The 15,707-nt window shown below is 39.1% G+C and overlaps 1 protein-coding gene and 1 non-coding gene across 2 annotated transcripts; one reads left to right on the top strand and one right to left on the bottom strand.

Moving 5' to 3' along the window:
* Positions 1-1,500: 1,500 nt before the first annotated feature.
* On the bottom strand, positions 1,501-1,572 carry trnac-gca (transfer RNA cysteine (anticodon GCA)). The gene has a single exon. It is a non-coding gene; the product is annotated as a tRNA-Cys (tRNA).
* Positions 1,573-1,758: 186 nt separating this feature from the next.
* On the top strand, positions 1,759-3,756 carry pomp (proteasome maturation protein). Its single transcript, XM_087788068.1, has 6 exons — positions 1,759-1,829; positions 2,095-2,192; positions 2,587-2,647; positions 3,158-3,259; positions 3,373-3,466; positions 3,534-3,756. Exons 1-6 carry the CDS (start codon positions 1,827-1,829, stop codon positions 3,599-3,601), a joined length of 426 nt encoding a protein of 141 aa, XP_087644194.1. The 5' UTR covers positions 1,759-1,826; the 3' UTR covers positions 3,602-3,756.
* Positions 3,757-15,707: the final 11,951 nt, after the last annotated feature.

The raw sequence follows: 15,707 nt of genomic DNA, 5'->3' as shown, positions 1-15,707 counted from the left end.
AGTGATCTTGGACCAATAACTCTTTACGCCACAACAAAACAAATATATTTTTTATCACATCCTATATGTTTAGGATTATTGTAATGTTTCTTTAGATTATCTCCAGCATTTTGTATTAATCTCCCTACATCATGACTACACCTATTTATAAATGTATTCCATCAAATGAAGTGTAACACTGACTATATCTCCAGAAGAGGTTAACAAGGTACTGAGGAAAATCAACCCCAGCGGGACCTGATAACAGAACTGACTGATGTTCTCACCTCCATCTACAACCATTCCCTCAGCCATAGTATTGTTCAGACCTGCTTCAAGACCACAACTATCGTCCCCCTCCCCCCAAAAAACCCCCCCACCTGCATGAATGACTACAGGCCAGTAGCACTCACTCCGATCAAGTGTTTTGAGTGAGTGGTGCTGGTCCTCATTCAGAGCAGCATACCAGACTCACTGGACCCCCTAAAGGATGTCTACTGGTCTAACAGATCCACCTCAGATGCCATTGCTGCTGCCCTCCATTATCCCCTCCTCCACCTGGAGAATAAAGACTCCTACCTAAGGATGCTCTTTATTGACAACAGCTCCGCCTTCAACACAGTCATTCCCCACAAACTTTCTGCACCACACCCTCCCTGATGGCTCCTGGACTTCCTGACTCGCCGGCCCCAGCCGGCCAGGATTGGAGACAAGACCTCGCTGAGCATTGGAACAAACACCGGTGTGCCACAGGGATGTGTCCTCAGCCCCATCCTCTACACCCTTACAACAGCGACTGTATTTCCCGAAGAGGCTGAGAAAGTTCAGCATGTGAACCAAGATCCTCAAGAACTTTCTACAGCTGCATTGTCGAGAGCATCTTGACCAGCTGCATTACTGTGTGGTACGGAAGCACTACTGAGGACCACAAACGCCTGCAGAGAGTGGTGAAGACAGCTGAGAGGATCACCGAATTATCTGCCCTCCCTGCAGACATATACCACCACAGAGTCCACGGTAGAGCTGCCTCCATCCTCAAGGATCCCACCCAATAAACGCTTTGAATCTTTGAATCTCCTCAATGTTCAGACCCTGTGTGTTGGTCCGAGGGGCCTCATCCACAGTGAATAATGGGGGCCACTCTTCGCTGCATGTACTGTGGAGATGAAGGAAATTCTCTCCAAACCAGCAGTCTGGCTCCAAATGGACCTGAGACCGTTTGCATCTTGAGGTTGATGTTTTTATTATAAACAGTCGAAATGATAATATTGTATAAGTTAGTAAGTAATTTTTATTTGTATAGCGCTTTTCTAGACCAGGGTCACAAAGCGCTTAAACAATCAAAACAATATTCAATAAAGTATATACTTTAATATATATAAAACTGATAACACAACAGGACAATTCGGGGAAAAAAACAACTATTTTTAGCAGCCAGAACACGACATGTCATGAAAATATTTTACTATATTGAGTAGAGTCAATGACTGAAAAATAATTTAATATTCACATCGCAAAATGAGGGGGCACCCGGATTTGAACCGGGGACCTCTTGATCTGCAGTCAAATGCTCTACCACTGAGCTATACCCCCTGATGCATCCAGTGAGGCAATCTTTCCAAATATAAATCATAATTCTTTATCATTCCGCTGTCACTTTGTGATAAGAAAGTTAATTTGTGCATAGTTTTGTGATTCCATGATCCGGAGTTTGTGTATCTGAAAGAAAAGGCTCAATATAAAAATGACCGTAACATGCTTCCCCTTATTACCGGATGTGTCGTCACTGTGACGAGCTTTATACAGGAAGTGACCCGAAAAGCAACTCGGAGCAGCTCTGTACCACAATGGTGAACTTGTTTGATAATTTCTACCTGTAAAGTCCATTGTTAATCCAGCGACTCTATTTTATTATGTTTTATTGAATGTCTGTTGTTTGCGTGCGTTCGTGTGTTGTGTCCGTTGTCTGAGAACATAATGCTGGGCAAATATGACTAGTCATCCGAGCTAACGCTAGCTAGCATGTAAGCCGGCTAATGTGTTGACGGTCTTGTTTCGCTTTCACATCATGACTTTGTTTTTCGAAGTATTTACATGTAAATGTGACCATTTCAGGATTCTCGAGGTATTCGATCACAGCTCAAGGACAGCGTTCCAGTGGCCGGTTGGAATCCACAGACGTCTTATGGAGTCCAAGATTCTCTGCGCACAGGGTAATGCATTATAGGAGCACAATAGCAGTTATCGTCTTAATGTCTTGTATTTTTGCGAAATTGTACATATTTTACATCTAAACGATAGACATGCATTGGAACAACTGATTTATGGGGTGGGTGAGTTTCGGCTGCTCTTAAATGAGTAAATTACTTTTAAATGGTATCTGTTTTATTCACATGAGAAGTGTTTCTTGACTGATCTATATTCTATATGTGGTATAACTGTAGCCACTGAGTGCTATTTTTACCTGTAAGTGTACAGTCCTTGTCTTTACATTAAACATAGCAAGTGTTTCAGGTCAGAAACTTGTATTGCCACTGTTGAAAACGCAGCATGCAATTTTTTGCTCAAAGTAAATTTATTTTTAATATAATATATTTTTTTCCCCAGTTTCACCAGCGTTAAGAATGAACTCCTTCCATCACACCCCTTGGAGCTGTCGGAAACCAACGTGAGTAGTTGCTTCCTGTAGTTAATTCATACATTTATAAGTCAATTTTTGTGTGTATCTTGGCATTTTTTGAAATGTGGTAAAACGGATAACATGCCTGTTGTTGTTGGCGAGAGAGATTTGAATCATTTTTTTTGGTGTCAACATTTATGATCACATGGTTAAGTGCTATTATTGCCTTGTAACAACTCTTGATGAATTGAAAAGTGACAAGTTTTTGCTGCTCACTAGTGAGCATATTAAACATCATCTTTATAGTAATATTTTAAATTTTGCTTAAAACTGCTGCTGATAATGACTGATGAAAGTGTGAGGATAGAATTAAAATAGTGAAATCTACTTTATAACACATTCAATCACCCAGATTCTTCTTAAGTTGTTATTCTGAAGCTATTTAGGGAATGTTATTCAAGAAAATCGATTTCACCATGTTTAATTGATTCTGCCACATTTGGCTTGTTGTCAGGATTGTTTTCCAATATTTAAAACGGTTGGTTATTCTATTTGCAGTTCCATCTGAACAAGGACAAGATGAACTTCTCCACACTCAGGAACATCCAGGGCCTTCACGCTCCCCTCAAACTTCAGATGGAGTACAGAGCAGCAAGACAGGCGAGTCCTCGGTTCTGTCGTATAAACGTTTAACAGGCTTTGTTATTGGTCGTTATTCCCTCTGAGACGTAGCACTTTGTTAATTAAACAAGTGCCCTCTTTATCGTTACCAGATCCAGCGTCTGCCATTCTTGCAGAGCTCCAATCTGGCACTGGACACACTCAGAGGTGGGGACGAGACCATCGGCTTTGAGGACATTCTCAATGGTGAGTCCTGTGCTGCTTCTTGCTCAACATAAGAAGGGATGCTAATCCATTTCCTGTCCTTCCTCAGACCCGACACAGAGTGAGGTGATGGGCGAGCCACACATGATGGTGGAATACAAACTTGGACTGATGTGAACACATGTTTGTAGAGTTTGTTTTTTCCCCATTGTTGACCTCTAATGGAGAAGGATTGACCAACGGTGTCCCCGGAGGAGAGCGAAGATAGTAGACCATGTTTTTTCTGCAGTTGTTAACTGATTTGAATTTATAATAAACTCCATTGTACTCTATGTGATTTCTCTCCTCTTCCTCATGGAAATTGTAATTAACCTTTACAGAACATTTTTGTAACTGGAAATTGATCCTCAGACTAGAGACTTTTCTAGTCATATCTTCCTTTTGTCAAGTGGTAAGTAAACTTCAGGAGCTTTACTAGTGAAAACCTCTATATTCTAGCAGACTTAATGTCACCTGATGCACAATTATACAGAATTCATCCATTTTTGGAATGTTTTTTTATTATGAAAAATATAACCGAAAATATTCAAAATGTCATTATCAAATAATTTTCTCACCTTATGAACAAATTAATGTATTTAAACTAGGAAAATATAATTGTGGTCATTGATGTTGGAAGAAAATCATTCTTAAAATCTTTAATTTGAGGTCAACTTGTTGGTTCGATTGACGGTAACTATAGTCATTGTTTTTTCTACTCTTAAAATAAAAGTCTATGTTGATGACCAGAAGAATCTTTCAGGTTGTACAAGTTGTAGTTGACGCCTTCATACAACATTATACGATAAAGGATGTTTAAAAAAAACAACGAAAAAACAAACAAATATAAATAATAATACTATTCTCTATGTAGACCCTGATATGTGTCATGTATTTGTGGTAAAAAAAAAATACATCGTCAAAGAATCGTTCGTAAGCAGCTTATATTTCTCATTGCACTGTGGGAAGGGAGTTAAACCTGATTAAACTTGGTTAAACTCAATATTTTATGTATGTTTTACATGTTTTATCAACTAAACATCGTTCACGTGAATCTCGCCCCGATCTTCACACGCGTGTAGGTCTGAGCGAAACAAATGTCTCACGTGACCACAAACTATCGTGTGCAATAAAAATAAAATACACAAACGCAAAACATTAAAGCACGAACAGACGCAATAATTTCTCACCCGTTATTTTTTAAAATATATATTTTGCGTTAAATAAAACGTACTGACAGTCGAGACACGTGATTCGGTTTCCCATAATCCATTGCTGTTCACCGGTCGTTAATCTAATGCTTTTAACGACAAACTGAGGACGAAAACATTTGTATTCTTTGTAAAATACCATGTACTTTAATGTGCGTAGTTAATTGTTTACTCAGTACCGATTTGACTATTTTGAGAACCATAACTTAAAATACTATGTAATGCTATAGCTATATATATTGCATGCGCTACCTGTTCTTCACGGCTGGTCCGATGGTGGTGATAACGGTGGCTTCACTGAATTGCAATTACTATGAGTTACTGAATCTCTACGTACCTTTCTCCAATCACTGCCGACCTTGACTAGCCTTTTGCTTTTTTAACTAACTCTGACCAGGATTCAACCATCTTTATTTTCCTGGACACATGGAGCCACAGAGGCATCGATGTGAGGACATTCAACTCCACTAATGCTCTCATTTATCAGGATGAGCAACATTTTGTTACGGGACTGTTGTGCGGTGCTTTATGACACATCATTTGAGATAAGAAATATAAAATGTGATGGATAATAGATCAGTGTGATCACTTTTCACAAGTCAGAATCAAAATATATATTTCCCATTCAACTTTATTAAACTAAACATAAGCCATAGCATTATTATTGAAGTTATATTCAACATAAAGATAACGTGACTTCATTTTTTGGCCGCTAGATGCCAGTATTGGTCCAGTTTGATAACAACAACAATAAGAACGTGTTCGAGTTTAACCTACTTTCTGCTGCATCTCTGTGTTTGTGTTTGTTTGAGGTTTCTTTACAACCATTAGGCTGTGAGCTCCACAAGGACTCGGTGCACGTGGTCAGAGAGCCTGGTTGTTGTTAACAAACGACACTCGCTGAGGTTCAACCCAGGACACATGGCTGCAATAATAATAATAATAATATATAAGATGCATCGGCCTTGTCTGTCGCCGCTCACCCTCAGAGACCTCCCACTGTTCGCCCTGTTGTGGAGAAGATACACGCGTGTGTTTTCTTCAGCAACACTATATTCACCTCATCTTGACTTTTTACTCAAACGGTGATGAAGACAAACTGCTTTCGAGGTTTTGCAGGAACATCTCCATGTTTCTCAGGATCACTAATGTGGACGACGTTCCCTTCGCGCTGCAGCTGAAGGCTCTTTTATTTGTTAACGCTCATGAGTGATATCAATCTTTCTTCTTTCTTCACCCCCCCAGGTTCCCTCCATCTCATTCTTCTCTACACTCTCTGTCATCTCCATCCATCATCTCGTCTCAGGCCTGGTGACTCACGTCAACAAGTGAGTCGAGACTCACCTCGACTGTAGTACTTGATGAGTTGACATAGAGGAGTACTCTTATTATGGTACGTATTCTTTAACTTTTCTTTTCTTTTGTAGATGCGTTCTTGCACGGCTGTGTTTTAAACGTGAAAATATGGGCGTTCAGTGGCTATTAAATCAATGTTACGATGCATAATGCGATATATTATCCGTTAAAACTGTGAGTACATTCGTTTTGTAACAAGATTGAATGTCTTTACTGAAGATAGAAGCCCAGAGAGTGCAAGTCTGCAACTGCAGCCGCAACAGAATAAGGTGTCATGAAAGAATGGTGCGTCAGTATTTGTGGCCCCAGTTTTATTTATTTTTAATTTATTTTCCATGTTATATCATGGGCTCCATGTGCGAGAGACGACCCTGTGAAATAAATGTTCTCTTCATCCATCAGTTGCCTCCTTCTCAAACCACCTTCACACATGTGAGGAGCAGCTGGTGGCAGAACCTGAAATCACATTTTCGGTTAGTGACCTGAATGAGTCACAAATTCAAATATGCCGCAGTTAGCCCTTTAAAAAAAGCTCTTCAGTCTAGAGGGCGCTGCTACTGCCAGGAAAATACAAATAAACTTATTCGCCAGGATCAAAATGATTACAAGATTCTTGTCTGAAGTTGAATAAAGGAATGTAAAAGCTCTGTGTTTGTTAGCATATGCTAACTAGCGCAGTTTTCAGTAATTAAAAAAATAATGTTTAAAGTAGTTTAATCACTAATATAAGATGTTATTAAGAAAAACTTAAGTTGAGTCAATGGAATTTAACCTAAACGTTTCGATTGTAGAAACCGCTTCTATAGTTAATAATAGTTTTTGTTATCTTATCAGAAAACAAGGGCTAACTAGCACATGCTAGCAAACGTACACGGAGCTACGGCTCAAACTGTGCAGGTTCTAAACCTTAACATTTCTGTATGAAACTCCAGACATGAAGCCTGAAATCTTTTTCCATCTTTCTTCAGTGGTATTTGACTGCGAGGAAAATCTATTTAATCCTTTCACTGTTGACTGCTTGAAGTGATGAATAACATTTCTGCTCTTAAATCCCCAAACTGTAAATCATTGTGCTGACCATAGTGTGACCTTGTGTCCTCTTTTACCAGGACATGTCCTCTTTTTTTTAACCATCTGGGTTTTATAAAATCCTTCTAATATCTGGGTTTTGTTTTACATTTTATCTTTCGTTATCTAAAGACGAGTACTGTTCTACAAATATAGACTACGTACCGCTCTTTTCCTGTATAAGCAGTATATACTGTATATATATATATATATATATATATAGACATTGACTAAATATTGAAAATATGCCACATTTCTTTACTTTTTCTTTTCAGTTAGGATTTGTTTGAATTTGACATAATTGACTCCAGATATTCTGAAGAATGTACAACCTCCATTTTTCCAATATTTATTATAGTAGACTCAAGATTTAAGATTGTATTTAGTTACAATCTGGATATTTATTCAGATCTATTATTGACCAAATTGGTGCGGAGACATACCGTATAATTAATAATGTTCATTTTGTTGTTAACCCTTGTGTTATGTCAGGGTCAAGGTGTCAAGAAGGCCCGAAAACAAATGCGTTTATGGTATCCCTTGTAAGTAAGTAAGTAAGTAAGTCAGTAAGTAGGTAAGTAAGTAAGTTGTTAGTATTTGTAGAGCGCTTTTCAAGACCAGGGTCACAAAGCGCTTAAACAATCAAAAAATAACCAATATAATAAATACTTAAAAGTTAAAGACAACAAGGAGACCCTGAGTCAAGATGGCCGACCTCCACCACTGCATACGTATTTATAGAAGCCGGGGAGGTCGGTCACCTTGACCCAGAGACAACACAAGGGATAAAAGCTTCAGATAAATGACGATAATGTTCACAAACACAACTTTGTTCTCCAAAAGGGCCTTGTAACGTCCCTATTAAGGAATTCAGAATATGCATTTAACTGAGTTTGAAAGTTTAAAACTTTACTCTGTGTTGTAGTATCCAGTTTTTGGGGTACTCATAATATGTTGACCCTCTATAAAAGTGAGGTAACAATACATGAACTATCAAAACTACTGCCCACGTTAGACTGTGATGCAGATCTAGGTCTTTGAAACTTTACATTTGTGCAGGAATCTGTCCTTAACTTTCGAAGATCTCACTAGTGGGATAAAAAGCTGCAGATGAAACGGTGTTTTGGCTTCATTCCTTCCGTGTGGATTTCAAACCACAAACCTTGCAGGTGACATGCAGTCGTTCCCCCCACGACTCAACCCGGGACCCCGACCATCGCTCAGAAGAGCGAAGGGAAAAAAAGAAAAAAAAAGGACAACAGACACGGCGAGGACGTCATGCTCGAGACGCGACACCGACTCGTCTGGCTGAAGTGCCTGTCCTCCTCCAGCCGTGTGGTAATTGCTCCACAAATCACAAAGACAGCCGCAGGAAGTGGAGAAGGCAGCAGGCCTCACTTCTGCTTGCCATTCTGGGAGCACGGTTGCCATGGCCACCGCGCCACTCCAACTCGCAATGAAGGGAAATTGGTCTTAATTAACGGTAATGAGCAGCCAAGTCTGAAGATCTGATCCTTCCGACGGTGTTTTGCCGCACGCTGGACTTATGAGCCGCTAATCTCGACAGAGAACTTTGGCCCGGAGTTGAACTTATTTTGGAAAGTCGCGTCTTAAACTATTAGCTGATTCTCTCTTTCTGAGTGGGAACTTGTTGTTCCAGATTCTTCACCTCCACTGAACCCGGGCCACGGTCCCTCCTCCTGGTAACAGCTTGACGGATTCCCAAAAATAAAGAGCGGGCGATAATGTTTGCTCAGGATTCAGACGGATGATGCTCACCAGCGCAGAGCATCGTGAGGTATGTCAGCGACTCCATCGCTCCTCTGGGTGGGTGGGTCGGGGGGGGCATCTCTCCATCAATCACGGCTCTCTAACACAATTTAAATCTGCATCCCACGCCATGTAAAGGACAGACCCCCCCCCGCGCGCTCTTTCATCAAATGCCAAACGCTCTCGCAGCCTTGATGCAGTTGCCACCGCTTCTGTCGGCTGAAACAATTTAGCAAAACCTCCTCCGCACACAACAACAAAATGTCACACCATTTGTCTCTGGCCCCGGCCCGTCTTTATTGTCCTTCTCTCCGCGTCAAACCCCCTGACTGGAAGGCAAGACGTTATTGTGTCGAAAGGGTTTTCCTGCTTCGGTTGTCGACTCTCTTTTCCTTCTCGCCGGTCTCGTCGTTTATCTCGAGAAGGCTTTTCAAATCTCATCGTCGGTGATGGATGCGGGATCATGGATGTGACGTCAACTCGCAGATGGGTTCTTGTGTTTTTAGCTAATGATTCAGAACAGTTCTTTTTTGTAAACAGTGTGTGACAAAAATACAAGACCACCCATTTTGGGGGGGGGGGTCGTTATTTTTTAGAGTAGCTAAATAAAAATCAAGACTGTTGCTGTGTCGTGCACTTCTCTAAGTGCATGTCAAAAGTAAGTGCACCGTCTTACAGTGTACTGTAAAAGTACATTGTAAGACGGTGCACTTACTTTGTAAGTGCTCAATTTACGTCATGTAGTTCTGTCTCAAATCAAACACTGACGCTACACACTTACTCGAAAGCTTCTTGCAACCTGAAGTTGGAACTTCATCGCACTTTTCGCCAATTTAAACAAGTTATTTAGTTGTGTTTCTTTGTGTTATCATTGTTGTTGTGTTGTTTTGTGGTAAAATGATTTTTTCTGGAGACATTGACGTCAGTATCTGCTCCGAAAAAGCGTCGCCACTCAGCATCATAGCTCTCGGCGCCGCATCATCCACGTCACTAAATTTTCGCACACTGCTCAGTGTTAACGCACCTGTGTACTCAAAATATTAAGGGTAAGTGCAGAAGTGTGCGATTTTGGGACACACCATGTATTTTTGTTGTTGTATTCTAAAACCTTCCTACATGGTGTTTCTCTCTAAGAAGGTTTGAAAGACTTTAGTATCAGCTGAACCTTTGCGTGTTAAGATTATTTACAGCACATTAGCAAAAGTTAATGTTCCATGGAATTATTTTCTGTGAAAAATCCAGAGAGGGTTATTTATTTATGTGTAGCCTTCTGGCACCAATGTGACCCTCACACTGGTTCTAAACTGACTGATTCAGAAAGAACTTTACTAACCCATTGGGAAAATTCACCTATTATTGTAAATTATGTTTCCAGTAACCACGCATCAGCTGACGGGAAACAGTGCACATGAATAAAAACAAATAAATTAAAATATAAAGTTATTAAATATTTAATGTGACACTGTTGGACCAAATATATTTTAATGTCATATCACAAAGAAACACAATTTAGTGTCTGATGTACTTTATTGACAGCGTTACTTCAAGGTCACTTTGTTCTCTTGTAGTTTTTTTGTTTTGTAACATATTGGTAAAAGAAAACGTTTATATTTATATTAAACAGGTGATCATAAAAAAAAAGGTTATTCAGATTTTTGTCTTCGATATCGAAGCGTTTATTGGAATTCAGAGCTCGGTGTTATGTCAAGTGCCAAAAAACAGAAAGATTAGCCTAGCATACTTGCCTCGGACATCTTGACTTGAGTGGTTCTGCCGTGGTTTTGATGATCTTGTAAAACTACCTCTCTTAGCACCGGGATCACTCCCACATGCATGGCAGTTACACGTGACTCACTTTAAACATCTATGCTGGGGTCAATAACACAAATGAATGACTGTGATATAACATGACCTGGTGCAGGATACTTTAAAAAAGATGAAGAGGGACATTTAAATGCATCTTTAGACGATCATTTTAATATTATTCATTTGTCTATAGAGAACAAAAACTAAAAAAAAAACGTTACAATTACAGGGACTGTTCTAATATTGTAATTCTTTTTTGCAATCTGCAAATCTGAAGTCAAGACGACTCTTGTTCCAAAGTTCTAAACCAAACTAATCTGATATGCAGAATATAGCGTTGTAGTTATCGCAATAATCAATGCTTCAAGTGGGATCTTGAAACCTGTGTTTTTAATTGCATTTTTTTTAATGTTTTGGGATAAAAAGACTTGAAGGTACTCAATAAAACAAGTCTGAGAAGTCTCTACAAAAAAGTGTGTCAGTGTTCCTTACTGGGGCTTATAAAATGATCCTTGTTTGATCCTTGGATGCCACCTCTGACACCATTTGTTGCATTGATTAGCGGAAACCTTTTAAACTCTCTTTTTTACTTTGAATATTTTTATTGAAACGTTTTTGTTTTAAATATATATTTATTGTTATTTTCTCATATTAAACAATAACAGACAAAAACACGGTTATACCTGCTCGGTATCTGTACATAAACATTCAGGTTCACAAAAAAAAAAAAATCCTATTCAAAAACAGAAAAGTATAATACAACAAAATTTCCAAGGTCATTATAAATGTTCTATTTGTGTATTCCTTTCTTCTATTTTGTTCATATATGGTTTCCAGAGAGTGCAATTACTCTCCTGGCCAGGAGGAGGCCAACGGTGTCCTCTTTTTTGCTGTTGCAAATTTGTTGGGGTAAATGCCAAAAAGACAAAGTCTAGAATTTACAGTGACATTGATGTTAAACATACCTGAAAGAATTTTCATCCCCTCTTTCCAAAATATCTGGATCTTTTGGCATTCAAATAAACAGTGAACCAGAGTTCCTATTTCCTATAGATATTTCTGCAGACATGGTGGAGCTTGACTGGAGGGATGTATGTTCTCACGAGCCACTTGTATTGTAATAATCTTGCTCTGGTGCTTATTGTTTGGGTTTGAACTTTACAAAAAACATGCTTCATTCCACTCGTCTTTCTCAATATGACCAATATCTGTTATCCATACATTTCATTTGTGATGTGTAGATTCTTTACAAGCTGAGACAAGTAAATCGTAATATTAACAGCTGTTCTGTATCATCTTTCAGTTTATTCACCTTGTGCCCTCCAGAGATTGTGTTTTTAAGAAAGGGATTCTTTGTTGTTTGATGGAGAGATTTTGGGTCTGCTGACTATATATATATATATATATATATATATATAAACTTCATATAAAATTGTATAAAGATTATTTTGTTAACACACTTTTATATAAATATATATATATATATATTAACTCTTCTGGACTCATTATCATTAATTGCATTATTTGCACTTTAATGTCATGAAAGTTTAGCAAAGATTTTGAGGTTGGTCAGATAACATCTCCCATGATGCACCATTTAGTTGATGAAAGAGAAAGTGTACCTCTCCAACCTTTGTTTAAAATTCAGCATTTGTGCCACATTTTTAACTGAAAGTGTTGCTCACTGACACACAATGACTTTCACCGTCCGGCTCCAGAAATAGGCCGGCGGAAGCACTTCGCATTAGCGGATTATGGATCAAAGTTTTGGATGGAACCTCCACAGCTTGACCCTGATCGTTAACGCTAAGATGCTCTTCGCAAAAGGCTCTTATCAATAGAAAATGAGGCAAAAGGTAAAAGTCGTGCTTCTCCCTGCTTAAGTGAACTTTGAATAAAACATAAAAGGGGAAACTCAAGTGGGTCAAGTGGAGCAGCCTGTTTCCGACGAGGGACTCCAAACACAGAATGCAGTCGGTTGTCATCGTCCCCCGTGGGATGATCACGTCGCCACCGACCGCTGCCGTTTTAATGAGCAGGCGAAGACGAGCGCGGCGCTCGATGCTATGTGGCGATCCGTCCCTTCCAGCTTCCAACGCTGCTCCACATCTGGACCACAGCCGGTCCCACCAATCAGAGCATGGAGACACCGAACAGAGAAGTTGGGATGAGGAGGAGGCGGGGACGGGGTTGTCGGGATCACAATTTATACTGGAGAGAATTCCTCAGAGATTTATCACTTGGCTAAAGGAGCTCAGAAACTCCCCAGTTCAGAAGAGGAAAGATGAACCAGCTGTAGTTTTTAAACATGTTTTTTTTAATCAAATATTCTTACATGGTCATTGGTATATCCATTAGAACACAACAATAATTGAAAAAATAAAAGGAATAAATAAATAAAAAGAGAAATAAAAGGATTCAATACGTTAAGAAAGTGCACTTGATGCACTATGATGCAACATGAGGTCACTCTCTCTGCACTTCACATGGTCACATTTCCATTCGAAACAGTTCACTCCCCGTTCATTTCCTCCAGACTCTGTGACCGATCATTCACCTCCATATTCTTTAGGGATGGATTCCATATTCTTTCAAAGTTCACATTCATCCTTTTACATGTAAGTGATTTTTTTCTCCAATGGTAAGAGTTGAGTCAGTCCTCGCAGCCACCGAGCGAGGCTTGGTGCTTCAAACTCCTCCATGTCACAGCTTTACATTCTTTTGCTTCCATAAACGCAAGATCATAAAATAAACTTCATTATTCTTCAATGTATGGTTTATTAAGAAAATACTTCATCCACAATGTTTACGTTGTATTTTTATAAATAACATTATTATTATTTTTTGTTTTTAAAGGACTTCAGTGAGAATTCTGACCCGCTCTAGTAGAAGAACTCACATTTCTCCGATCCTTAAAACTCTTCACTGGCTGCCAGTTTCTTTCAGGATCAACTTTAAAATTCTGGTTCTTACTTTCAGATTCATGGTCAGGTTCCTCCTTACATCAGTGATCTGATCCAGCCTTACACCCCAGTTCGGGCTCTGAGGTCTGTGGATCAGAATCTACTGATGGTTCCTGAACACACTTTTTGTCCAGAGGAGTGAAATCCTTATGGGCTCGTAAGCTTTGAAACAATCTTCCTCTCGCTCTGTGTTTGAAATGTGTCCTTCAAGCTCCTTTAGCTCACTTTTTTAAAAAGCAAAATCCATGTCTTTACTAATCTTTTTCTTCTCTTAAAGCTGCCATAGTGTTGTTCCACAAGCTAGCCGCGGTGTCGAACTATTCTTATCAAGTTCTACTCTGAAGGCTGAGATTCAACACTCAAAAAAACAAGATATATTTGAACATGATTATGTTTGTCACTGTCCCTCTCAGCAACACACTGGTGAAGTGTCATTTTCAGTGACGTCAGGACGAACTTCCCACTGTGCTGACTCACCCTCACAGCTTCTCTGACCTTTACCAGAACATTTTTTTTAAGGCATGAAACACGTCTATAAAATACATTTTGATTGGTTGCATTTTCACAGCTATTAAGGGAAGGACTCCGTGCTTAAATGGAATGAAAGGGAAACAAAATATTCATGAGTAAATGAGGGAGAGAATGAAACAGCAGAGTTGGTGTCAGAGGTGGGGTTGGCAAGTCGTGGCTACAGAGAGGTAAAATATTTTGAGATTAATTAACAGATGGAGGAGGGTGTTTTGTTTCTGTCTCAGCCACTGACATTTGCATCTGAATACCAAACAGTGATGGATGAAGTCACACATACTAGTTTATGTCAAATACTTACTTGAGTCTGGAACCAGGATTGTTTTTAGCATCTTCAATATATTGTTGTTGATTCAGTTGTTTTTGTTCATCTTAAATACTGTCACAACAAGAGTTTGTGAAGACTCGTACTGAGCTTGTTAATCAACAAGAAAAAGATTTGAAGTGCTATAGACTTTTGTGAGACAACATCGTCTTAAAGAGAAAAAGGCTAAAGATTCATGGCACATTTTAAGAAACTTTGGCGACCGTTAAACATTCCTCGACCACCTTGGCCTTTGATTTGTCCTTCACAGAACACACAATCCCATCCATTCCACAATTCCATTTCAAAGAATGAAATGACATGGTCTGTTGATTTTTCAGAAGCGGTTTTCCAAAAATGTGCCATGTCAGCACTCTGACCTTCAGAACCTCTCGTCTGACCTCTTCACTTTTTACCCAAAAGTGTCTAGATGGTGATCTATTTCTTATTTCGATAAATGTATATCGTAGGAAAAAGCTATTGGAACGTCAAGTGGTCGACCTCCGTAGGAGTTTAAATATCCAGCCAGGTCTGTTGTTTAATACATCGTGAGGCCAATATACACCCATTTCTATATAAGTATAAAGTATAGTGGTACATATAGGCTGAGTTGGTCATGATGAAAATCTCATTGAGGCCTTCCACAAGGAGGCTTTATATAGAAACCAACTGTTGACCTTTCAAAAGTTTACGTCGTAATTTCTGTTTCAGGATGTTTTTCCCAATGCGATGCCCTGTAATTAGCTAAAAAAATTGACATTTGACATTGACAATAATCCTGAAAGTAACATGATAAAGCTTGGACCTCACAAGTGTTTTGAGCTACAACCCTTGTGAAAGTGCTCAGGAAGAATCTGTCCTATTATCAGGTTAGGAAACTGACTTTGAACTAGAACTCAGAACAGAGATCAGAATTGGTTTAAAGTAACAATTGTAAGGAGAGATTAATACAGACACTTCTTATAGAATGTCCGATATCTTATCTGTTGTGTATTGCAGTTTTTGTCCCTAATGAGCTACTGTATTTAAAGCCCTGTATGGTATGTGGTGACGGCATTAACATTAACATAGGACCATATGAAGAAAATAACGAACAATGGAGTTCATACACCGAAAGGTTCGAGTACTTTGTCCTGGCTAACAGCATTAAAGAAGCTGTTCTAGTGCCGACATTTTTGAGTGTCATAGGAGCAAAAAAGTTCAACTTATTGAGAAGTCTGATACAACCAAGTAAACCG

Source organism: Callionymus lyra, chromosome 4 (assembly GCF_982586985.1).
Source record: "Callionymus lyra chromosome 4, fCalLyr1.hap1.1, whole genome shotgun sequence".
In the NCBI taxonomy this organism is placed as follows: Eukaryota; Metazoa; Chordata; class Actinopteri; order Syngnathiformes; family Callionymidae; genus Callionymus; species Callionymus lyra.
This window is presented reverse-complemented; position numbering and strand designations above follow the sequence as displayed.